At 48.2% G+C, this 26,285-nt stretch overlaps 1 protein-coding gene across 1 annotated transcript; it reads left to right on the top strand.

The window, feature by feature from the left end:
• On the top strand, positions 1-26,285 carry SLC49A3 (solute carrier family 49 member 3; the record flags this gene model as incomplete). The annotated part of the gene is made up of 10 exons (XM_082013708.1): positions 1-129; positions 8,884-9,042; positions 9,944-10,163; positions 18,565-18,641; positions 18,759-18,896; positions 19,453-19,569; positions 21,224-21,376; positions 23,196-23,353; positions 24,391-24,503; positions 26,025-26,285. The coding sequence occupies 10 exons, from the start codon at positions 1-3 to the stop codon at positions 26,177-26,179; spliced, it is 1,419 nt and encodes a 472-aa protein (XP_081869834.1). The 3' UTR covers positions 26,180-26,285.

Below are 26,285 nucleotides of genomic sequence, written 5' to 3'. Positions count from 1 at the left end.
ATGGAGGGTGCCGAGGCGGCGAGCCTGCTGGGGGAGCGCGGCCTGGGGCCCCTGGCCCAGTTCAAGACCTACCGGCGGCGGTGGTTCCTACTGGCCGCCGTGTGCCTGCTGAACTGCTCCAACGCCATGGTGAGTGCGGCGCGGGGGCGGCCCCCCCTCGGCCGAGAACCGCCGGCCACACGGCTCCCCCCGCCGCCGCCGCGCACCCCTACGGCCGGGGGAACCGCTCCCGCAGCGCGGCTGGCGGAGCCCCCGCAGCCGGGGGCGCGGGGGGACGCGGCCGCGCGGGGCAGCGGGGACGCTCCCCTGGAGGGTCGGTCGGGGGCGGCCCCGTGCCGCGGGGGGAAGGGGGCGGCCCGCCGGCAGCCCCGGGGTGCGCGGGCAGCCGAGGGCGTAGGAGGAGGAGGCGCGGAGCAGGCGCGGCAAGCGGCCCTCTCTCCTGCCTGCCCGTGCCGGAGGGACGGATAGCAGCTGCGGCTGCTGCTGCCGCCGCCGCCGAGGGAGGACGGGGTGACAGGGCTCGCCTGAGCCAAAACCACCTCCCGTCTCTTCCTAGAAGCAGCCAGGCAATCTTCAGGGCTCTGCCCCAGTGCCCTGTCTCAGATCCATCCCCTCATCCTTGGAGCACCGGGGCTCGGTTGTACTCGCACAGCGCGGAGAAGCCTCAGCCTGGCCGTTCCTTCGCGAACGAATAAGTGGCTCTTTTCCGTTTGGACTTCGGCCTGCACGCCTCCCTTTCAGACCGGTGGGATCCGGGCCACAGAGGGGTGGTGATGGGGGAAGGGCAGGGTGGAGCGGGAGGGTGTGTGTGATCTGGAAGAGCACAGCAGGAAGTACCGCAGCGTCAAGTTGCACTGACTTGGGACGGAGGAGAAAGTGTTCTGGAGTCAGCTGAACTTGCTGCCGAGTCCACTTTGTAGGCCATGGGGAGGAATGGAAAGTGTTCAGCGTCTGTGAGGGTTACCTGTTTCAAACCCTAGGATAGGAGAACAGTGCTGAAGCTCCTGCGGTGGAGGAGCAGGAGTTAGCTCTGCCTTATTGCCGGCCTATGACAGCAGATTTATCTGGTCAGAAAAAGGGGCAAGTAGGTTTCCTTTTGGGGTCTGTTGCACATACAGAACAGGACAGATTCTGCACTAAACATACTGGTATGTGAACTTTTTATTGCCTACAGGTACTTTATTCTGAAAGACCTGAAAAAAAGAGATGCCAGGTCACACCCCATGTGTTGAATGGATTAAAACTAAGCTCAGTAGTTACCAAGATAAACACATAAAATTTCCCCTTACCATTCCTAGTATATGAGATGGAAGCCCAAATCTTTGCTTACCAAGTCATTGAGGACATTGTTGATAATTATCAGACTGATGTAGCACTATTCATGTGCTTGAGGATTATCATGCTGCGAATGCAGGCTGTCTGGCAGCCAAGATCAGGCATTGCAACCTGCAAAGATTTAAATGCTGGGAAGGAAGAGTAGGTATTCCATGACGCAAGAGAAATGGAAAAACATAGTGAGAATTTGGCAGTATATGGGAAACAAAAAATGAATGTTTCTTCTCAAGGGAAAATCACTATCCTTTAAGAGTGTGAAAAAGTGTCCTGCAGAAAAGCAATGTGAAGCTCCACTGCTTGCTTGCAGTTAAATTCATAGCATGAGAGCATTATGTAGCAGGAAAAAACCCACCCTGCTAGAAGTAGACAGTGACAGCATGGGTGAACCTTTCCACAATGTTTTGTCAGACTTTGACTTTGCTGGAAGTGTGAAACTGGAGGGTTACTTAAAAATGTCTTTTCAATGCATCTGCAAGTATAACTGTGTACAGAGTCATGTTGCTGAAAACTTTGTAGCCCTGAAAGATTGTACTGTTGTCTGTCTGCCTGGTCTCTTTCCAACTTCCTGACTGTCCATAGCATTATTTTCCCACAGTATGGACTTAAGGCAGAAATTCACCACTTCAAAACTGACTGCTTAATAAATAGCCTAGGGTGCAAATACTATTTCTAAGCCACTGCTAAGCTCTGGAATGGCAAGTATGCTGACATATAAAGTTGTAACCAAACATTTCCTAATGCTAAAGTTTATCCTAAATGTTCCTGATGAAAATCACATTAAAATAGAGGGAGTGGTTGAAAGGCCATGAAATCAAAGTGGTTGGTTGCTGTTTAAAAGTTCCAGTTGGAAAGATTAATTTACCAGTTCTATGGTGTGAAAATTGCCTTGCAAGTTATGTCCTCAATTCCTGTGCAGATGTTGCATGCAGCACTTTGTTCCATGTATTCTTGTATCAGGCCATCTGCAAAATGCATATGGTGAGGACACATGACTTTTGAATTGACTGACTTGGAAAGAAGAGATCACCTCATGTGCTGGACCACCAGTCTTACCCATGTACATGTGCAGCTTAGTGGCCTTCAGTGTCACTAAAAGTGGCAGACAGGAGACAATCCTGAGAGACTGGCAATGTTAGGAAGACAAGGAGCAACTTAGCTTCAGGAAAGCACACTCAGTCATGCAGCAAGGGCAGGCTGAGAAAGAAATATCAGTTCAGTCTGTTCTAGGATTGTGATTGAGCAAAGCGAGGCCAGGCCATGTGATGATGAAAGGGGCACTCTTCCCTGCTTCCTCCTGCTCCATATCATCATGTGAAATCCCTTTTTTAACGAGAGCAGAGTGGGGTAAATATGCTGTAAGAGAGTGTTTTACGCCAACAATAAATAGCCTCTACTACTGACCTAGTTTAAAAGCCTCTGTCTCTCCCTACTGTACAAAATGGATACTAACTTACCAGGGGTTGGTTCTCATTTCCTAAATTTGGCAGTTCTGGAAATTCCTAGCTGACAATGTAGTGTAAGAAATCCTTGCATTATCTTAAGAAGGCCATAAGTAGGCATCAGTATAATTAACCTGCTGGCCTGAAGTCCTGGGAAGAGAGGCTGTTCTGACCACAGCTAAGCTTAGACCACAGCTGTCTCTTGCAACACTCTTGGTGAGGGGTGACATAACTATGCCTGCAGTTGCTCCCCAGATTTGTTTTGTCAAACTGTTGCTGTGGTTTTAAGTGTGTGGGATTTTTAATCTGAAGACTTAATGTTTAAGAGTATTTGTGGTGGCTGACAGCTGGCGCAGCAGTAAACTGCTGAGGCAAATACCTCCTTCTCGTTGCCTGTGAAGCTGAACAGGTGGGAACTTTGTGTTTCACAGGAGCGCTGGGGCCAGAGAAATGCACAGAGGAATGAAACCGGGAGCGTTTCCTGCCCTGTTCTGTGCCTGTCAGCATGAGCAAGCTGGGGAGGAGGGTGGGAGCAGAGCTGGCTCACACTTGGCCAGGTGGTTCCTGACTCACCAGTCTGGATGACTTTTACCACCACTTAGTGTACTTGGGAGAGGAAGGAGAGCTGCACAAGTGGCGACTGGCATGCTCCAGGGCAGGGCGCGCACGGTCCTCACCACCTGTCTGCTCCAGCAGTGCCCCTGTAGATAAGCATGCACACACTGCTGCTGCCTGGCTGTTGGGTCCTGCTGGTCCTCCTGAGAGATGTAGAGACTAAAAGTGACATGTAGGCAGGGATCTGGCTTTTCTGAAGATCACGCCTCTGTTCTTACTTCCTGGGCTGCTGTGTTAGCATGGGTGCCTTCAGTTGAGACCAGGGGCTTTTTGCTTCCGGTCTGTGTGGCCCCCTCAGTCTTCAAGATGAGGACCCTGGTGTTCATAGTCCGGCCCCAGGGGAGGAGGAGGCACCCTGCATCTCTCAGAAAGACACTCTACATCACCTTCAAAGCAATGTCTGGGTGCATGGGAGAGAGCATGCTGGGACTGGGAGAGCTGCTGCAGGCGGTGACTGACTAGGGATTGGTGAGCTGTGCCTGTGCCTGTTACAAAGCAGAAGGTCCTGTTCCACGTAAGTCATCCCCCTTGGCTCCTGCTTTTTAAGCTGTGCATAAAAGGTATTACAGGGGCATTGATACACTGTGCACAGCTATACAGTATGCCACAGTGAAGAGTGGTCCCCATATGGCAGCCTTTGCTAGCTGATACCACCATTGATGTGGCAAAATGGCTTAATTTCCACCTTCCCTGATTGCATGTGCTTGCCATTCTGCAAATGATTTCGCTTTTCACTTTTATAATCTTGATTTGTTGGTGAGGAGGGTAGACATTGGTTAACAGCTTGCCTTTCATGAAAAGCCACATTTTTTGTACTGCTTCTGGCAGGGCTGTGCCTGGTTATATGTGTGATGCATCATATATGTGTGATGCATCATATATCATTACTTTTCTTTGAGCTCTGAAAATCCTGGGTCTGTGTTTATTTATGCTGCCTTCTGCAGTTCACACCTGTTGCTTACCAAAACATAAAGTCTGTATGGAGTCCTGCCTTCAGCCATCACCTTGCTACCGTTGCGGACAGAGAACTGGTGGCTCACAGCCCACTAGTAACCTCCTGCAAAAGTGGGAGGGAGGGTGAATGTTGGACTCCCTTGGAATGAGTGGAGGAAACTGGGTCCTGCAGGTGAAATAGGCCCTGGAGAGTCTGTGTGGAAGTGAAAACAGTAAAGGCGATAGGGTAGAGGAACTGAAACTGGAGAAGGTGATGGTAGAAAGGTAATAAGAACAGGAGGAAAACTAGAGGGTTTGGGCTGATTTTGGGAGGAAGAGGGTTGGATCTATGTCTGAGAATCAGTTAAAGGTTTACCAGGGTATCAGAAAGAGCAACAAAGAAGCTTAGAAACAGTGTCAGGATGAGAACAGCTGTAACCTGTTCTTGGTTATAGGAGTGCCCAAGCAGGCCTGCAATTAATGGGGAAGGGAGCAGGTAGTCTCTGGGAGGTGCAGGAAAAGAGAAAACAAAATGTCAGCTAGAAGATAATTAAAGCAAAGGGAGGAAGAGCTGAAAGTGGGGCCAGTACCCCTCCAACATCTGTGCCATTCAGATGGTTTGAGTTTCAGTGCAGTCGCTTTCCCTGGTGGTCCCATATGCTCCATTGTTAAAAGAGGTGTGGAGGGGCTTCTCCTGTAATTGAGGATATAAATAGACTCCGGGTGGAAAACTTTTCTGTCCTTTTCTTCTAGTGTTGGGTCACAGCTACCCAATCAGCCAGCTGCATGCTGAAAGCAGTGGGAGCTGCAGCTGTACTCCAGTGCAAGCCAAAACAGGCTCATGGGTCTTCAGGGGACCTTCTGTCCTCTTCCTCAAGTTGCTGTGCACACTGTGTAGAGCACAAGTTTTTATAATGAAGAGTGTGTGCTGAGGTATGACTTCCTGCCCAGACTAACATGCACTGGAGATCTTGCTGTCTCTAAACTCAGAAATCACAGTGAGATGAACACGCTTCTAAGGCCTGAGCTCAGGAGAGAAGAGTGCAGGAACTAAAATTCCTGCATTTGGAGAAGAAATGGTGTATGTTATTACAGCAACTATTTCAAACAGCCCACTAGATGCATATCTTGAAGGGAGGGAAATGTCCATCCCAAATGCTGAAGCATCAAATACTATGGTTTACAACATGAGTTACCATGGCCAATGATATTGGATTATACTACAGCAGGAGCTGTCATTTGAGAACAAATAATGCAAAATCTGTGAAGTATGGGAAGTGATTTTGCCAAATATTAGTGGGTTGGGCTTACAAACCCATTGTGGTTGTTTAGTATTCAAAGGCAATAGTCCCTGTGCTTGAGTGGCTCTGCGTGGGATTCTGTGTAAATGACTTTCTGTGTACATGACTTTCTGGGTACATAACTACGCCATGGCTCAGAGAGCATGGCTTCTGCTGACCTCCATGGTTATCCACTCCAACTGGTAAGCAGCCCAGCTGTGTGGTGCTATAGGGACTGCACAAAGTCGTTTTTGAGCAGTCAGGGTGTGGGAGTCTGAGCTGGGTGCATCTGAAGCCTCAGAGACAAGACATTCCTGATTTGTGGGGTGCCAAACTGGGAATTTTGTCAAAGTTTGCTAAAAGGTTTTGGTGAATTGTAGCCCTGACGGGGCTCAGAAGGGACATAAGCCATAGTGGGTGAATGGAAGTTGCTTGCCACCACTGCTAGCCTCTCTCAGCTCTGCTGTTGTGAGATCCATTCAGCTGCCTTCAGAGGAGCACATGTGCACATAGACATAGCAGTGCAGTGCATAACAGAGACTCCCCTTAATGCCTTCTGCACCTCACACTGAGGGTCTAGGTCTGTGTGGCTTTTGGGGGCTGGTACCCTACAACCCCACACATTATCTCTCCTCCTGCATCTGTCTCTGTGATCTACAGTGGGGAGATTCGATACTGTTTTTGCTGGGCCAAAGCTAAGCTAAGACATTGGCACTTGGGGAGTGGAGGAGAGAGAAACCTCTCTCAGTCTCCATTCTTCACCTTTAGAGGTTACAGGGCTTAGGCCTCACCAGAAAAGAACTGCATCATCCTCACCCTGATCCGCCTGAAGGGATGTGCATCAGGGCAGTCCCTGCATAAGTACCAGCCTTGGCAGTGCAGACTTTCAGAAACAACATGTGGGATAAGGGTTCTAGCTCCCAGCAGAACTAACTACTGTGAGTGAAGTCTTCGTAGCTCGGAAAACCAAAAGCAGAAGGTGGCATACTCACTTGCTTAGCATGGCAATTTCCCTCTCTTGGCAAAAGCCCACACTGCCATCTCTTTGTTGCAGGGGTGTTTGATGGACACTTTGACCACAGCTACACCTAGAGCTCCATTGACCAGTTCTTAATTTCTTTGTTAGAGCAACACATGGTAAACAACAGCTGCCTGAATAGAGGCAGAAACATACTTCTCTCCAGACCCATAAAGAAACCCACTTCCTATTTTGAAGAACAAACTCAGCCTTGGTCAGCCTGCCACTTCCTACCTTCTCTGCTCTCACGCACATACGCTAGAACTGGAGCTCCTGCTCAGGACAGACATACAGCGCAGCCCAAATGCTTGGTTTTCAGCAGGGAAAGGTTTTAGGAGGTCTAATGGAAACACGCCAGAGCTGTTGATCCCAGCTTGCCTAGATGTATGCAGCCAATGAACACAAAATGCCATGCTCTGGCTTGTGGCATCATTCTCCTAATGACGTCATGTATGGGTGAGTGTCTTGTGTGGAGGAACAGGAGGGGTGAAAATGTACCTGAAGCTGGCTTACAAAATGTATCATTTCTTTAATTACACTGTTTCCTGGTACAGTATTTCATCACTGCCACCCCCATCAGGAAAGGCAGTGAGGAACTGAGAATTGCAGTTGCTGGAAATACACAGCTGGGTTTTACTTAACAGCAGTTTAACATCCCATAATCAAACTAATGATCATGCTTTAGTGATGGTTGTAACATTTAAACAGTTACATTAGCATTAAACATTTAAATTCCCATCCCAATCTGATGGAGATTAGTTCTGGAAAAACAAAGGTGGGTGAAATTTCTTCCTGAGACAAGATGGTAACATCATTCCACTAGTGTATATTATTTCAAGGAATTTTTAAAAAGCTCATTTTATTAGAAGTCTGCTACAAGTCTCCTAATGACCTGGAATAGCCTCCTTGTTGTCTAACAAACAAGCGTACAGTTTCCTTCAGCACCCAGCATCTTCATCCACCTGATTGCAGAAGCTGAGTAAACACCAAATCCTCCCCCTGCCAGACCTCTGACTGACCCCACAGGGGTGTGTCTAAGCCAAGCATGGCGATGCGAGCTTTGTGTTGAATGTAGGAGATCTGGCATGTCAGCTCATTTCAGGGAAGTGAATAGGAACACTGGAAATAACAAGCAGCAGAGTGTAGGGACACACCTTCCTCTGAGGTTACCCAAGCCCTTTTTCAGTTACACATTAATGCCTCAGCTGATGCCGTCTGCACGATGCAGGCTGTGAAGAGGAAGCTCATGATGGCAGAGAGGGTACCTGGAAAGAGACAGTAGCTGGAGTTCTTTTGTAGGAAGCTATAGCTGGAGTTTTAATATTTCTGCAAACTTTATCATCTTTAGCATCCAGCAGCTGCAAGATCATCTTCTAACAGTGGAGTAGCTTACATCCACATTATTGCAACCAGTTCTCAGGTTAGATCAGTCTTTTTGAAAAGCACCAGAGATGGCATCTTCACAATGAGTCCACAGAAACATCCTTAAATTTGGTGTAGTATCCTCATTTCTTTCTTATGGGGAGAAGCAGGCCTTGTCATTCCCAGAAGAAACCAGAAGCAGACAGCAACCTTATGAAACCAGTGCCTACAAAAAGGTTTAGGGCAATATTTTCAGATATGGCACTGTAAGGAAAAGATGGATAGGTATTAATATACTTCTTGTGTTTTCCTGTCATGTGTTATGATATATTGAATAATGCAAATTTCTAGGCCCTTTCCTAACTGCTGAGTATGTGTAGGACAGCACGGAATAATGTCTGTCTTGGCTGGCACACAGCAAAATTGTTTTTACAAGGCCACATCCAGGGGTTGTCATAAATACCAGGCTGAATTTAGGAGGCTCTTAGTTGCAGAGAGGAGATGGCAGCCTCTCTTTTGTTTATGCTAACACAGAAGGATTGCTTGTGGTTTACATAAGGTAAGTAAGTGCATCAGGGGCCAACCTGGGGACAGAAGAAGGTACGGACCTCTGCTTCAGCCAGCTCCCAGCAGCAGGACTAGGGGATTGGGGATGAAGTAGTGAAATGGATGGGGTGCTCTGGGCCAAGCTAATGATAATATCAGTGGTAAAATAGTCCTAGTATAGTAATTGCAGACACTAGGGGCTTGAATTTTTATTACCAGACTTAACATCCTAATTTCAAGGAAACACTAAGATAGCAAGCCCCTTCTCAACTCAGTTAGACAGCTTGAGGGGATGCTGAATTTCTGTTCTGGTGGAGGTGTTCTTGTTTATCCATCTTTTCTCTCTATTCTGCAGCTGTGGCTGACATTTGCTCCTGTGGCTGATAAGACAGCTGCCTACTTCCACATTTCCCTGGAGATGGTCAACTGGCTCTCGATAGTGTACCTTCTCATCTCGATCCCATTTGGTCTGCTGGCAACATGGGTTCTTGACAGCGTGGGCCTCAGATGTGCTGTGAGTTGAACTGTTCTGTTCCCCTGAGAGTGTTTCACCCAGAGACAGCAGTGGTGACACCTCCGTGGGGTTAGCTGCACAAAGCACTAACATGCATACTGTGGATGGGAGTGTTGCCAAACGCTGCAGAGGATGAACAGGTTGAAAGCTCTGTCCTAGTTCAGGAACAGCTGTCACATCACCTTTGAGGTGGGGGGTAGTGGGAAAAGTCAGAATAATGTTGCATCCCTACTTGCCTTTTCCTGCTTCAGTTTTTGTTGTTTTACCAACTGACAGGGACAGATTCTGTGAGCTGACTTTGTGAAAAACTTACTGTAATTGGGTAGGGTTTGCTATGGAAAAGCATTAGCACAGCTATTTTGTTTGCAGGGCCAGTTTAAGGAGCAGCAAGTCAGGCTGCAAGCAAGCCCTGTCAGCTCAGAGCTTGGTCTGTGCTAAGCCAGCCACAGTCTCCCCAGAAGTAAGAGTGTTCTGGAATGTGGCACTGAAACACTAGCATTCTAGTGTTAGCAGGATCTGTATGCTGAATGACTCATTGCTGTGATCTTTGCATTGTCACAGCAAAATATGGGTGATGGTGCAAACTTGCAGAGTGTAATTAGTGAACTTTGGATTTTTCATCAGTTCCATGACAGTGTCTGCTGTCTTGCATAAGCTACATTGTGGTGTACTTCTCATGCGGAGCCAGGACAACCACCTTGCTCCCTAAGGAGTAACTCACTCACTGTTGGATCAGGAGCATCCTGGAGTGACCCAAAGTGGTGGGGCTGGTCTGCAGGCAACTTGCCATGCAGAGATTGCTAACACCCCAGTGTGAGACCCTGCTCATGCTACCCTGTTGCATTAGGTTCTGCCCTTCAGGCTTCAGCACACAACCCTTGGCTGTTTCTGCTTGCTGCAGGTGATCCTGAGTGCATGGCTGAACATGACGGGTAGCATCATCCGGATGTTCAGCGTTCTGAAGGTCCTGAGCTTGGGGTCCCAGAGTTACTGGTACCTGTTTATTGGGCAATGCCTCTGTGCACTGGCACAGCCCCTTATCATCTTTTCACCAACAAAACTGGCAGCGCTATGGTTCCCAGACCACCAGAGAGCGACAGCAAATATGATCGCATCAATGTGTAAGTGATAGCTGCAAAGTAATACTGCTGCCTTCCAGAACTTGCTAGCATTTGTTGCCTATCAGAGTCAGCAAGCAGAGGAAACCATCCGTACTACAGCCATTTGGCCCTGCAAATATTGCTCTGCCCAAGAGTCTCATAGTCATGTGCAATAAAGCAGTGCCTTCAAGGCCCCACAAGACAGGCAGGCATTTCCCCACTCTGGTGAGATCCCACCTGGAGCACTGCGTGCAGATCTGGAGCCCTCAGCACAGGAAAGACATGGACATGTTGGAGAGGGTCCAGAGGAGGCACATAAAAATGATCAGAGGGATGGAGCACCTCTCCTATGAGGACAGGCTGAGAGAGTTGGGGCTGTTCAGCCTGGAGAAGAAAAGGCTTCAGGGAGACCTTGTTGCAGCCTTCCAGTACTTAAGGGGGGCTTATAAGAAAGATGGGGACAGACTTTTTAGCAGGGCCTGTTGCAATAGGACAAGGGGTACTGGTTTTAAACTGAAAGAGGGTAGATTTTGACTAGATCTAAGGAAGAAATTTTTCACAATGAGGGTGGTGAAACAGTGGAAGAGGTTGCCCAGAGAGGTGTTAGGTGCCTCGTCCCTGGAAACATTGAAGGTTGGGTTGGACGTGGCTCTGAGCAACCTGGTCTAGTTGAAGATGTCCCTGCTCACTGCAACTTTAGGGGTTGCTTTAAACCTTTAAAGGTCCCTTCCAACCCAAACTATTCTATGATTCTATGATTTCCATGCTGGGGAGCAAGAAGTGGGCCTTAGCCACATCCAGGTGCAAAGTTCAAAGCAAGCTACACAGGCTCCCAACCTTCTTCCTGTCTGCCATGACGAGGTGATCATCTTTGCCTAAGTATCATAGAGGTTGAGGACAGCCCTCAGTGTTACTAAAATCGAAAGCCTTGTAGTTGCCTTAATTCTGCAGCTTGTTAGGAAGGTGGCCAAATTGCATGGAATGCCAGTGGTTACAGTTCCCAAATTCTGTAACCAGATAGAGGTGGGGCTGCTGCAGCAGTTTTGTCCACCAGTTCAACCAGTAGCAAGGCTGGGTATGTATGCACACACAGATAAAATATAGGCAGCTGGCCACAAAACTTGTTAAGGATACTAAGTACAGCAGGACTACCCATGTAAAATCCACATCTGCCTTGCAAAGTGCCTGGAAGCTGGGAAACTGGAGGGGAGGCACCAGATACACTTGCTCTATCTCATTCCTTTCTTGGCTGCTTTGGGCCCTCCTAGAGACAGGATACTGCATTTGACAGATCTGCTTCCTCCCTCCATGTGACATTTTCCCCAGCAGCCAGAAGAAACCTTTTCCTCCTTTCTCCAAGGACTTGAGACATGCCTCAGAAACTGGGCTGGCTCACTGGCTCCAGCTGGGAAATCTCACAGTACCTACATGTGTGGTGGAGCCCCACCTGCCCTTCCCTTACAACAGCCAACAGCCACCTTCCCTCCCCACTGCCTTGGAATTGTGGGGAAGGGGAAAAGGACAGTATAGAAGCACCCTTATACAGCTTTCCCAGTGCTGCTGCAAATCCAGAGCACGGGCACTGTTGTTTAGCAAGAATAGATTTATCATGTCAGAACAAATAAATTCTTTCTGCAGTGCTTTCCCTAGAACATGGTGGACATGATGACTCACCATGTTTCCCAGGGCTGAGAGAGACCTTCACCTTCCCTCCTGGAGAAGGAGCAATGTTGTCAGTGTGTTACCATACAAGTACTACCAGGGGCCACTGGGCACTTGGTCCTTCACTGCACTGAAGGACCCCAGCTGGCAGGGGTCAACTTACTCTTTGTAAGTGAGAGAGCAGCCAAGGAACATTTCTTTCACATAGTGTCCTCAGTCCTTACAGGACCAAATGGATCTAACTATGGAAAAATAAAAATGAAGAGCCAGGAACAGTGGAAACCCAAGGCCTGAAGCTGTTCAGTCTGTGGCATGTTGAGATGTCAGCGTGAAGACTGAATGGGCTGTGATTATTATCTGCTGCAACACCTACGTATTGCTATGTAGAGGGCTTCCATTAATAATGTCTGGTTACACCCATTACTGTCTGCTGTACAAAATCAGGATTTCATTTCAAGAAAGCTTAATATTACCTAGAAGGAGCATCTGCCACAGCCCCAGTCATTTACTCCAGTGGTTAATTACCTCACTGGCAAATGTCTACATCTTCTCATCTTGATGCTTCTTATCCCCCAGCTATTCAGTCTTGTTGCACCTGTTTGTCAGGTAGTTATGGACAGAGTTACCTCTTCTCTCCTTTGTCTAGAAAGATGGAATGGCTCCAACCCTGTCACTTTACAGGCACATTTCCCTTTGCCTCTTCCTACGTATCTCCATGTCTGTCTGTTGCACATGAGCTTTTTCTCTCAGCTTGCTCGAATTTATCAACACCCATTTCCTGTGTTAATGCCAGAGCAGCACTCAAGCATTGCAGTACTGTTGGTATTAGTGCTGCAGACAGAAACTGTCCCTACAGCCTCCTGTCAGTATCCCCACAGCTCCTGTTAGTGCCTCTGGGTAGGCTTCCCTGTGCTTGTGTGCAGACAAAAATGGACCCTACACTCAGGATCCTGCTGAGCAGCTGAAATCACTATGACTCGGCTGTGCTCTTGAGTATTTATCATATCTCGGTCCTCCTCATCACTTGTAGAGACTTACTTACTCACAAAGAAGCAATGCAGGGCCAAGTACTGATGCCCTGTGAAGACCATGAAAAAGTCTCCTGTATCAGAAGAAAGACTTGTCTGAGTCCACTGAAGTGGCCCCTGCTTCATTCACGGGATTCTTCATTTGCTGTGGTCTATCAGCATTTCATCTTCTGCACCCTGCAGACTTCTAGTGCATCAGCATTACTGTCCACAAAACACACAGCCCCATTGCAGAGTACTGCAAGGACCACGATCTCCCGTGGACCATAATGTACAGTTGGTTAACTCCAGTGATCTCCTTTCCATTCTTACTCTAGGCTCATATTATTTCTCTTCCCAGGAAGCAAAGGCAGCTGAAACCCTGTAATTACTCAGATAGTCTCACTTAGTCTTCTGGAACTGCTTCAGCATGCCAGTAGTTTATAGAAACACCTGACAGTAGTTTTCAGGCAGTCCCCTGCAATGCCCAGACACATTTTATCCCAACAGAGAAGCTTTAACCCATCTCCTTGGAAACTGTTGTTTAATTGTGTCCATGTGTAACATTTCACCAGTACAGAGCAGAAATGCTATGGCTGTTGTGTGCTATAGCAGTATTAATGATGCCTCAGCAGAATCATAGAACAGACAAGGTTGGAAGGCAGCTCTTGGGATTGTCTTGTACAACTTCCTGCTCAAGCAGGGTTGGCTGAAGCAGGTTGCCCAGGATCATGTCTAGTCAGGTTTTGACTGTCTCCAAGGATGGAGATGTTGTGACTTTTATGAGCAACTTGTTTCAGTATTAAACCACTGTCACAGTAAAAAAGTTTATATTCAGACAGAGTTTCCTGTGTTAGAGTTTGCACCCATTGACTCTTATCCTGATACTGGCCACCACTGAGAAAAGTCTTGTTCCCTCTTCTTTACAATCTCTGATCAAGGTTCTTTTTTCCAGACTGAACAGTCCCAGCTCTCCCACCCTCTTTACCTACAGAGATGCTCTGGTCCCTTAATCATGTCTTTGGCCATTGACGGGACTGCGTGTCTTTCTTGAGTTGATGAGCCCAGCACTGGACTTGGCACTCCAGATGTTTCTCACCAGGGCTGAGCAGAGTGAAAGGATCATTGCCTTCCATCTGCTGGCAATGCTCTTCCTAATGCAGCCCAGGACACTGTTGGACACCTTTCTGCAAGGAGGGCTGGCTCATGGTCAACTTGCAGTGCACCAAGACCCCATGTCCTCTGCAAAACTGCTTTCCAGCAGCTTCTCCAGGCTGATCAGTCCCAGCTCTCTCAGTTTGTCCTCACACAACAGTCCAGTCTCTTAATCATCTTTTTGGCCCTTTGCTGGACCAGTAAGTCTGAGTTTTCCTCATACTGTGGAGCCCAGAACTGGACACAGTACTCCAGATGTGGCCTCACTAGTGCCAAGTCAAGGGGGAGAATCACCTCCCACTGACAACACTCTGCCTAATGCAGCCCAGGATGCGGGTGGTTTTCTTTATCATGAGATCATGTGGCTGCCTCATGGTCAAGCTGGTGTCCACCAGGACCCCTACCTCCCACACCACGTTCTTCTCTGCAAAGCTGTTTTCCAGCTGGCCAGCCCCAATGTGTACTGGTGGCTGATGTTATTCCTCCCCAGGCGCAGGACTTAACATTTCCTCTTCTTGAACTTCACAAGGTTCCCCTCTGCCCATTTCTCCAGCCTGTTGAGGTCCCTCTGAATGGCAGCGTAGCCATTTCTTTAGTCAGCCACTCTGCCCAGTTTCATATAGAATCACAGAATCACTAAGATTGGAAAGGACCTTCAAGATCATCAAGTCCAACCATTAATCCAGTGCCATCATGTCCCCTAAACCATGTCCTGAAGTGCCACATCCACATGTGTTTTGAACGCTTCCAGAGATGGTGACTCCACCACCTCCCTGGGGAGCCTGTTCCAATGCTTGACCACCCTCTCGGTGAAGAAATTTTTCCTAATATCCAATCTAAACCTCCCCTGGTGCAACTTGAGCCCATTTCCTCTTGTTCTATCTCTAGTTACTTGGGAGAAGAGACCAATACCCACGTCGCCACAACCCCCTTTCAGGTAGTTGTAGAGAGCGATAAGGTCTCCCCTCAGCCTCCTCTTCTCCAGGCTAAACAACCCCAGTTCCCTCAGCCACGCCTCATAAGGCTTGTGCTCCAGACCCCTCACCAGCTTTGTTGCCCTTCTTTGGACACACTCCAGCACCTCAGCATCCTTCTTGTAGTGAGGGACCCAAAACTGAACACAGTATTCAAGGTGCAGCCTCACCAGTGCCGAGTACAGTGGCACAATCACCTCCCTACTCCTGCTGGCCACACTATTCCTGATACAGGCCAGGACGCTGTTGGCCTTCTTGGCCACCTGGGCACACTGCTGGCTCATATTCAGCCGGCTGTCAACCAGCACCCCCAGGTCCCTTACTGCCAGGCAGCTCTCCAGCCACTCTTCCCCAAGCCTGTAGCGTTGCAGGGGGTTGTTGTGACTGAAGTGCAGGACCTGGCACTTGGCCTTATTAAACCTCATACAGTTGACCTCTGCCCATTGATCCAGCCTGTCCAGATCCCTCTGCAGAGGCCTCCTACCCTCCAGCAGATCAACACTCCCACCCAACTTGGTGTCATGTGCAAACTTACTGAGGGAGCACTCGATCCCCTCATCCAGATCATCGATAAAGATATTGAACAAGACCGGCCCCAGAACAAAGCCCTGGGGAACACCGCTTGTGACCAGCCGCCAGCCAGATTTAACGCCATTCACCACAGCCCTCTGGGCTTGGCCATCCAGACAGTTCTTTACCCAGTGACGAGTAAACCCGTCTAAGCCACGAGCCACCAGTTTCTCCAGGAGAATCCTGTGGGAGACACTGTCAAAGGCTTTACTAAAGTCCAGATAGACAACATCCACAACCTTCCCCTCATCCACTAGGCAGGTCACTTGGTCATAGAAGGAAATCAGGTTGGTCAAGCAGGACCTGCCTTTCATGAACCTATGCTGGCTGGGCCTGATCCCTTGGTTGTCCTGCACATGCCCTGTGAGCACTCTCAAGACAAACCGATCCATGATCTTCCCCAGTACAGAGGTCATGCTGATAGGCCTATAGTTCGCAGGATCCTCCTTCCAGACATCATCTACAAACTGGCTGTAGGTGCACTCTGCCCTATCATCCAGGTTTTTTGTAAAGGTTAAGCTGTATTGTCCCAAGTATCAATCCTTGCGGTGCACCACTAGTGACTGGCCTCCAGCTGGACTTCATGCCAGCGATGATAACTCTCTGGGCCCAGCTGTTCAGTTGACTTTGAATTCATCTCACTGTCCACTTATCTAGCCAGTACTTCGTCAGCTTGTCTGTGAGGATGTTATGGGAGACAGAGCCTTAGTAAACATGAGATGAAAAATATCCATTGCTCTCCCCTCATCCACCCAGCCAGTTATCTCACTGTACAAAGGTATTAGGTTGGTTAAGCATTTCGCCTTTGCTGACTACTCCTATTCACTTTGTTGTCCTTCATGTGCCTGGAAATGGTGTCCAGGATTAGTTGTTCCATGATCTCCCCAGGGATCAAAGTGGGACTGAAAGGCCTGGATTCTCCTTCTGGCCCTTCTTAAAGATGGGAGTGATGTTCGCCTTCTTCCAATCCTTAGAAGCCTCTTGGAATTGCCATGGTCTTTTAAAGATAACCAAGAATGGTCTTGCAGTGAAAACAGCCTGCTCCCTTAGCACTCATTGGTGCATCCCATCAGACCCATGGACTTGTGTATGTCTAGTCTATTTAATGTTCTCTAACCTCATCCTTCTCCACTAAGGGTAAATCTTCCTTGTTACAGACTTTACCTCTGGTCTCAGGGCTGAAAGCTGGTCTTACCAGTAAAGACTGAGGTTTAGAAGGCATTGAATCACAGAATCACAGAATCACTAGGTTGGAAAGGACCTTTAAGATCATCAAGTCCAACCATTAATCCAGAACCACCATGTCCCCTAAACCATGTCCTGAAGCGCCACATCCACACGTTTTTTGAACACTTCCAGGGATGGCGACTCCACCACCTCCCTGGGCAGCCTGTTCCAATGCCTGACCACCCTCTCAGTGAAGAAATTTTTCCTAATATCCAATCTAAACCTCCCCTGGCGCAACTTGAGGCCATTTCCTCTTGTCCTATCACTAGTTACTTGGGAGAAGAGACCAACATCCTCATCGCCACAACCCCCTTTCAGGTAGTTGTAGAGAGCGATAAGGTCTCCCCTCAGCCTCCTCTTCTCCAGACTAAACAACCCCAGTTCCCTCAGCCGCTCCTCATATGACATGTGCTCCAGACCCCTCACCAGCTTCGTTGCCCTTCTCTGGACACGCTCCAGCACCTCAACATCCTTCTTGTAGTGAGGGGCCCAAAACTGAACACAGTATTCAAGGTGCGGCCTCACCAGTGCCGAGTACAGGGGCACAATCACTTCCCTGCTCCTGCTGGCCACACTATTCCTGATACAGGCCAGGACGCTGTTGGCCATCTTGGCCTTTTCATGCCCTTTGCAACCAAGTCTCCTGCCCCATCCAGCAGCGGGCCCACATTTTTCCTAAAGTTCCTTTTGCTTCTGATGTACGTGTAGAAACCCTTCTTGTTGCCCTTCACATCTCTCTACAGACTCAATTCCAGGTTGGCTTTGGCTTTCCTAACCTCATCCCTGCATACTAGCAGAATATCAACTTCACACTTCACTTGTTTGACTGTTTGCAGAGCACCTCTTTAAAGTTAAAAAATTATCTCCTGCAATTTTGGACATTCCCAAGCTGAGTCCCAGAAGTGCTGCTTCACATGCTGCTCAGCTCCAGTCCCACAGCAATGGAACCCCCTACTCCAGTACAGACAAGTGTCCGAGATTCTCTTCTGCCATGTGATGTTTGTAGCTGGTAGCAGAGATCAACTTGTATGCCAGATTGGGCTTTATGGAGGAAATGTATCAGCCTGAATGGTATCAGGAATGACTTAGTGTCACTTTAGAGACCTTTCCTGCTTTTCATGTCCTTTTGGCAAAGATGACCAGTGGCATCCCAGTGACCATGGGGAAGAGTATGGCCAGCAGCTTGAGGGGTGTCTGCTGTCCACATCTGAAAAGCTGTGTCCAGTTCTAGGCTCCTCAGTACAAGAAGGACATGGATGAATTAGCGTAAGTCCAGTTAAGAGTCACTATGACAATTAAAGGAATGGATCATCTGTCATGCCAGCTGAGGCTGAGAGAGCTGGGACTGTTCACCCTGGAGAAGGCTCAAGAGGATCTCATCCATATGTATACATGCCTAGCAGCATAGGGGGAGTAAAGAAGGGAAAGCACCTCTGTTTGTTACTGCTGCTATATAACATCAGGACAGATGACATAGATTTGTCCATCTTCATTTTGCCCCTTCTGCTTAGCATTTACTGAGCCTTGTGAGGGTGAGGACACCATAATTCATAGACAACAACCAGTTTACAGGAGTTAGGGGTTGTAGGTAAATGGATTTATAGAATGGACTTCATGGGGTGAGGGAACAGATGTGGCAAAAGTAAGATCACATAGTCAGCTTCTTCAAATGTCGCCCTCTTGGTTTCTCCCTGTATATGCCTTGTTCCATTCTTACTCATTGCTCTGCTGCACATGGCAGCTCTGGCACTGTCTAGCAGTAGCGATGGACACATGATTCTGCCTGCTTGAATGAAAAAAGTGACTCTCTCTTTTATTTTCTTCCAGCCAATCCCTTGGGTATTCTTTTAGCAAACGTGCTGTCACCTGCACTAGTTCCTGAAGGAAAGCACATCCCATTGATGGTAAATGAAAACTGCATTTATCAGCGAGCTGGGATGAGTGGGGTCCAGCTGATCTATTTATTTGGACGCAATGGAGCTGGAAAGACTGGTAACATGTCTTTACTTTGTGTTGTGTAGCTGGGTGTTTATGCCATCCCAGCAGTAACAGCCTGCGCTCTAGCAACTGTGGGGATTCACGAAAAGGTTCCTCCAACGCCTCCTTCAGCCAGTGCCACTAACTCCACCTCCCAGCCATTCTTCACAGGGCTCAAAATGGTAAGTGCTGTAACAGAGAGAAACCAAGGCTGGAGTGAGGGATGCAGCCCTGCCAGGCAGGGATATGCTGGGGAATCTGCTGACAAAGCAGGCTCTGAACTCTATCAAACCCAGCACGGAAAGCTCCCTGAAGGAGACCAGGATGCCTGCCTTCCTCAGGGAGTGGAAGCTGCTCACAGCAAAGCTGCGAGAGACACTATCTGACTGTTCAGCTGCAGGCTGGCTGCCATTTGGCTAGCTCAAACAGGCACACCTGTGCTTATCCAAGAGGACCACAAAACCTAAGCCTTCTGAGCAGATGGGGTAACAGGTAGGACAGCACAAGGCAAAGTGAAGGAAGAATTTGGGCACTGAAGAGATCCTTCAGGGTTCCCATTTTAACTTGTCCTCTGGCTGAACTGAGAGGAGAGAGCCAAACTCCTCTTATGATCATAGGGTTGCCCTCTCAACATTTCCAGCTGAGGGGTCAGAGCCACTGACCCTCAAGTCTACAGTTGCAGCCAGGTCTTTTTTGCCCCTCCACTTGTTTAAATGATACCTTAACTTCTTTCTTTAGCTCCTGAGAAACAAGCCGTACATAATCCTGGCAGTGTGCTTTGGAGGAGGAATTGGGATGTTCACCTGCTTTTCAGCTCTGCTAGAACAGATCCTTTGTGAAAAGGGGTATTCAAATGTAAGTCCTCCTCCTTTCCTCCCCATTGTGCGCATCATCTATGATACAATCAAAATTATTTTCCCTGATAAGGGACTCAGGGCAGAATGAAGACACTTGAATATGCTGCACTGTCTCATATCTTATTTGCTCATGTTATCTAATATAGATTAAGCAGTACATTAATCCAAAGCACAGTCAGTCTCTCCGTAAAATGGATGATCTGTGTTTTCACTACTGCCCACGGCCAGGCTCCCATTTGCAAATGAGAAACCTTTACTTCTCAAACACTTTTTAGGAAAAAAAGAGTATTGTGTTTTTTCTAAGCCACTCTAGAGCGCTGATGTCTATGCAGCCTTCTGACACCTTCTGCAGATAGCATGGGGCCCAGGCAGGCCCTAGAGTGAAGCTGAAGGCAGGCTCATTGCAAGCACCTTTTCCTCTTTGCATAGTCTTACAGGAAGCCAGGGGAGCAGAAGAAGTCACAGGTACTGTGATGGCTGTTTCCCCATCCTTCTCATGACACTGGCCAGGTGCTGCTTTTACAGTAGAGCACAGTGTGTGCACAGCTGGCTCCTCCTGCTCTCTCCCTGAAATAGCAAGGGGCTGCCCCTGATCCTGCATTTCTCCTCAGGCAGGCAGCACTTCAGTCCTGCTGCTTGTATTCCCATGGAAGTCCTCTTAAAACGCCTCTCCAGCTGTTACGTATGCACATCACACATACAGTATCTATCCACTCCCTCTTGAATCCCAGGTCTGATACCTGGCTCAGTGCTCCATAGCCAGGTCACAGCTGCACAGTCCATTGGCTTTAAACTGGAAACCTTTTAAACTTTGAAGCCTTGCTTTCTGTGCATCATGGTGCTTTTGTCTCTGTGTAACTGGCTTGTCCTGGCCCTCTAGCCCACAGAAGCTATTCCACATCACACCCTTTCCTTCCAGTCTGCCCTTGAGGCTCACAAAAATGTTTACCCAAACTTGTTAAAGCTTCCTTGCTTTCAGGATTGGTGTCTGCATTTGAATTCTTACAGAGCTGAAGGAGCAGGACAAGCAAAAACAGTCACTGCAGACAACAGAACACATACCCTACCCTAGCTACTGCTCACTGCTTCTCTGATTAGACCTCCTCGCTACAGCCAGGTGATGCTCTGTATCGTCTGAGAAGCTTTGGGGCTGCCAGCCTTGTGGAAGGTATTCCAACAGTGCAGGTCTCTTGTCCCTGGTAAGAAAAGGGACAGGAGCATGATTATAAGCAGGAGCAAATCCCAAGACAGGACCTGTTACCACCAGTGTGGACAAGGCACCTGATTGCTCCTGGAGGAGCCAAGAACAGTCTCATGCTTGGGCTGGAGCATTTAATGCCAGGGAACTGCTGCTGCTCTGCACCCAGACTCCCTTGCCAGGTGTGCAGAGACGTGTCATCCATTGAGACCTTGGAAGTGCTGCAAACCTGCTGTCCCCACACACCTGTAGCAGCACCTGGGCCCTGTTATTTGCTATTCAGAGCCCTGTGGAGGGGCTATTTCATTTCATAGCTAATTGCTATTACAATGGGCAGGGAAACTTTTCCTACCTCGGTAAGTGACACACCAGCAGCAGGCAGATGGGTCAGTGACATGAAAACCTCTTTCCTAACTGCTCTAGTTGCTCAGTTACTTGTTGTTCTGCCCTCCAGGAATTTGCTGGTCTGAATGGTGCACTGTTCACAGTGTGCGGATTGTTGGGTGCTTTCCTGCTGGGCCTGTATGTTGACCGGACAAGGAAGTTCATAGAGTCCACCAAGATTTTCTTCTGTCTGAGTGCACTTGCCAGCATTGTGTTCGCAGTGGTGAGTTCTCCCTTGTGTTGCACCATATCTGTGGGCTTAGTTCTGTTGCCATCTGATAAATCATCAACTCGAACCAAGGTCGTTTGATGTCATAGCATTTATTAAGCCATGTGTTATGCTTTGGGATTATCTCTCTGGGATAGGAATGTTTTAAAGAAAAACCCTTTACTGAGAATTTCACAGTCACTGTGGAACCTGAGACAGACTGCTTTAGGATATAAATAAATTGGCATAATTTTACTTCCTTACATTGGATCACCATGTTTCTTTACTTGGCCCTGAGACCATTCTTTCCAAAAAGAAATGAAATTGCTAAATATCCCTCTTCCAAAAATGAGTAAGAATGTCATAGTTTTCCCAACACCTGTGTTTAACAGAGGTGACAGCCAGGAGTGTAAGATTAGCCAAAAGGACCCAGTTATGTGCCTAGTTCTGCAGTAGTTCCTCAAGGAGGACAAGACAAGGGAGATGCAGAGAAGGAGGACATTTGAATCCAGCCAGGAGAGGAATGCAGAACCTGGAGACTTTATACCCATGGGGCTACAATGTGCAAGTACATGTGCAAGTACTGTACTCAAGCGTAGTCATTGCTAATGGGAGCCATCACCCATCAGGAACCTGAGCATGAGGCACAGCACTCCTGGCACTGCAGAGGACCTAGACTGGTGCAGGTCTCTGCATTCCCTGTGCTGTGGTTTTCTCCCGTGTGTTGAAAAAGGCAGACTTTTCATACAGAGTGATTACACCTCCCTCTGGACAACGATCCCAGCGATGTTAGCTCCACTTTGAAGAGACAAACAAATGCAATGCTTTTCTTAACGTAGGACAAGGTGCCTAAAGAAGACCTTGCATTTCCCCCTTAGTACTCTGGCATTCATCAGGGAGATGCTCTGAATACAAGTCAGCATGCCTGGGCTCAGGTGAATCACTGAGTAGGCAAGAGGCTGTGTCAGCAGCAACAAGCAAACCTCTGCCTCCTCCCCTTCCCTTCCTCCCTTTCATCCCATACAGCTGAACTACTAGTTCAAAGTAATAAACCGAAAAACACCCATTCAAATCTGCTTGATGCCTTGATGCTTTGAACTCGGACTCCAAACACACAACAGTTTTCCCTGACTTTACCAGTTTAGCTGTGCCAGAGCTGCTGCAGCCATGCCAGGAGTGACACCTTGTGTTCCTCTGTGGGAATTTATTACATGGTTAAGGAAGGAGGTACCAGAACTGTGGCTGCAGGATTTATGCTTAGCATTGGCTGCACAAGACCAGAGTTAGGAACAAGGCTGTTCTAGACACTAAACTCATCTCCAGGGTTTGTTAATGTTTCAGGTGGCTTTTTTGTTTGGTTTGTGGGTTTTTTTGGTGGTAAAACCCCAATGTTACAAAGATGAGTCTGATGATAAGGAATAGTTTTCCGTATCAATGAGCTGCAGCAAACCAGCAAATTCTCATACACAACCCAATGCAAACACCACTTCTGAAATGTTAGCTTCTGTTGGGAAGAAGGTGCGTGTTTCACTTGGTGCCAGAGATATGCTGAGCACACTCCTGGTAAGTTAGTAGCCAGGAATTCAAGTCACGGTAATATAACCACACCAATGCTTTTCAGGTAATGAAAATTTGCTTAAAATCCGCAAATAAATCTCCATCATGTAGCCATTTGTTGACACTAGAGGGTTGGAGGGAAATGAGAGATTTCAGGACAGGTAGGGAACGTACTGGTGAGAACAGTGAGCCTTTGGGACTTCCTGCAGTTATGGGTTCAGAGATTTTCTGTGCAGCAGTGCTGACAGAGTCTTTTGTGTTACTTTTCTGCCTGCAGGCTTCTCGGTTCAGACATCAGGCTGTCACACTGGCCATCACCAGCTCGCTCTTTGGTTTCTTTGGTTTTGCCATCTACCCCATTGCCATGGAGCTGGCTGTGGAGTGCTCCTACCCTGTGGGAGAGGGCACATCTACAGGCCTGATTTTTGTTGCAAGGTAAGCTGACAGCTGAGCTTGAGTTCAAACACACACACACAGAGTGGTGTAGGTGCAGATAAAGAAGAGCGTGGACATCAAAGCTAGCCATCCTGCTGAATTTCTCTCTGGTGTCTGTGCACATGACCATGGCAAGGGGGAAGCTGGCTGGTTGATCCACAAAGGTGAAGAGCTAAAGGTTTTAAAGCAAGGAGGAATGTGTGGAATTGGTGCAAGCAAAGCAAGAAGGAAGATGAAGGTCTTCCTTGCTTGGCACAAAGCAGGATTTAACCATGGCCAGCATAACCTACCTTTGAAGCAGATGGGGCCTGTATGCCTGAGAGGAGCGCCCATTCCCATGGCAGTACAGGGACTGTCAGCTCTCACTGCTCTGCTGAGGGAGTTGGGGCTCATCACTCACAGGGAAACTGGTCGCAACAGATGGGGCAGTGACAGCCCTTTCTGTGATCAGTCTACATGCCTAGGGCTGGCACTGGACTGCAGAAGCAATGACTTGTTGGAACCCTAAGCAGTGATATACCCTAAGCCTAGTGCCATGTGTGTGTGTCTGGTTAAGCTGGAGCAGCAAGAAACATCAGCCAATGAGGGTCACTAGACACCACCTCTGAAGGCTGGACACTGGTTGTAGACTTCATTGTTGCTGTTAGCCAGCTATGAATGAGGAGGAGGCTGAAGTCACAGCCTGACTTTTTGCCATCCTCAACCCTGTAGTGAAAGCTATTTCCAAGTCTATGCCCAGTGACCAAGTTTCAGCTCCTTGACAGCTGTAGTTCAAGACCTGCTTGCCTCCAGAGGGAGTGTATAGTGGTCCTGACACACTGGCCCCGTGACTGGGAGTGTGCTGAAAAGCTGACCTGGACACCCTGTGAGCCAGGGCCAGTAAACCAAACGCTTGGGCCAGAGGAAACTGGAAGTAGCTTTTTCAACTAGAAGGACCCTGCTGCAGCAAGGGGCCTCACTTTTTCCCACTGGGGAAGCTGGTCTTGTCTGCAGCACCCATGAATCTGGCATGACTCTATGTTGGCTTCTCCCCACAGCCAGATTGAAGGTGTGATTTTAATAATTCTGTTACAAGCCCTCACTGTGCGTGTTTCTGAGGATCCATCCTCCACCTGTGCCCTTGACCAGGATGGAGCCCTGGACTGGACAAGTAAGTATATCCTTGGGAAATTATGCTGGACACTCGGTTTCACCCCACGTACCCTGCACTCTCCTCCAGGTCTCACTGTGAGGGAGCCTGCAAGACTGATTCCTATTGTAGCATATCTCTTAGCCACCTTTCTCAACCAGATGGTACACTCCTTGCTGCTCCTCCTAAAATAGGCCTGCAATATTGAAATGGGAAGTCCTCTAAGGTGCCATGAATGCTGCTGCTGTCTCTGGGTTAAAATTTCCATTACAGCCACCCTGCAGAGACCTGAGCTTCACCAAGCTAGAAAGCAGCTGTTCTGTGGGGAAGACACTGTCCATGTAGCACAGCCTGTGTGGCTTTGAAGTGTGGAAGGCCAAGGCTACAAATGCATTGACTGAAAGCTACTTCCTTTGCTTCTCCACATACAGCTATCTGGGTTTGTAACATGCCAGTACAGCTTTGTTCCCACTTACTCCACATTTCCCTTCCTTTCTCAGCTGGTCAGGAGAAGAGACAGCAACTAAGATGAACAGGAACACAGAAAAATGGTGTTTTCACTACAGGCTAAAACAGAAAATGTGTTTTCACTACAGGCTAAACCCTGGTCTTGATCTCTCAGCTGGTTCATATTTATGTAGTACTGACACCAAGTCCTGGGTACACACCATAATACAAAGGCTGGCAAACACCTTTTTAAAATATCCTGTTGGGCTGAGCAGAAACTCCCCAGAACAAGCTCCACTAGCTAGCAGGGAACAAGGCTTCATCATAACTGCCCCCAAAAACAATCTGACTGCTTCATGTCTGAAAGCCTGCAACTCTCCATCTCATCAGATCAGAGCTGTGTCTCATGATTAGGTACCCATTCCTACTCATTTGTGGTCTGGTCCCTGAATGCATGCAGGGACATCTGTAGAGAAAGGCATGGAGGTGTTTATTTGAGACACTGCTGGAATGAGAATGTAACTACTTCCCGGCCTTGTTGCATAGCTTTTTAGATTTACTTTTTTTTTTTCTTCAGAAAAGGTTCTTTCAACACCATTTTTTCTTTGCTTACAGTTTATACTTAGTGAACCTTTCCTACACTTTGCGCTCAGATGATCTAACAAGAAGCACTACCTGTGTGAACCTGTTCTCTTATGAAGCTTAAGTGGTTTTATTCAGCCTTTCTTGTAACTTTCTTCACCACCCCACAACACACAAACATGCACACGTACAGAGAAACATGCACTCCCACAAACACACTGTGTACACCAGTGTAAGACCTCCAACCTGTGGGGTCATGCTGGACAAGAGTCCTGGAAATGTTCCACATTTCACCCAAGTCCTCTTCCTATGCCAGTGTTACATGAGACAAAGTTTGGGTGTTACCAAACTGTCATTGCCCCACTGTGAGCTGCACACTGTCCTCAGCAGTAGCCCCTGGGAGCAGATCACGCAGGCTGTGCAGTTGCTGGGGAGCTGACCTCTGAAATTCTGCACCTGCAGGGAGCTGTGAATTCACTGTCTAAACATGTATCTATCTTATCTTCCTTGCAGCTCCTGTACTGGTGCTGGCTGGCCTCTGCAGTGCTATGGCTTGTTTCTACGTCATATTCTTCCACACTGACTACAAGCGGCTCCATGCTGAGACAAACAGTGGTGTTTTGGTCAAAGCAGAAGATACAGCTACAGCAGATGTTTCTGAAGCCTAACCAGGCCAAAAAGGGGATACCAAGGGCTCAGCAAGGGAAGGACTCAGGCCTGTGGGCAGGGACCATGACTGCAAATGCCCAGCTGGCATGCTGGGATATCCGAATC

This window comes from Phaethon aethereus, assembly GCF_964289735.1.
Source record: "Phaethon aethereus genome assembly, chromosome: Z".
Taxonomy (NCBI): domain Eukaryota; kingdom Metazoa; phylum Chordata; class Aves; order Phaethontiformes; family Phaethontidae; genus Phaethon; species Phaethon aethereus.
Note: the sequence above shows the minus strand (reverse complement) of the source record. Positions and strands in the feature narration are given on the sequence as shown.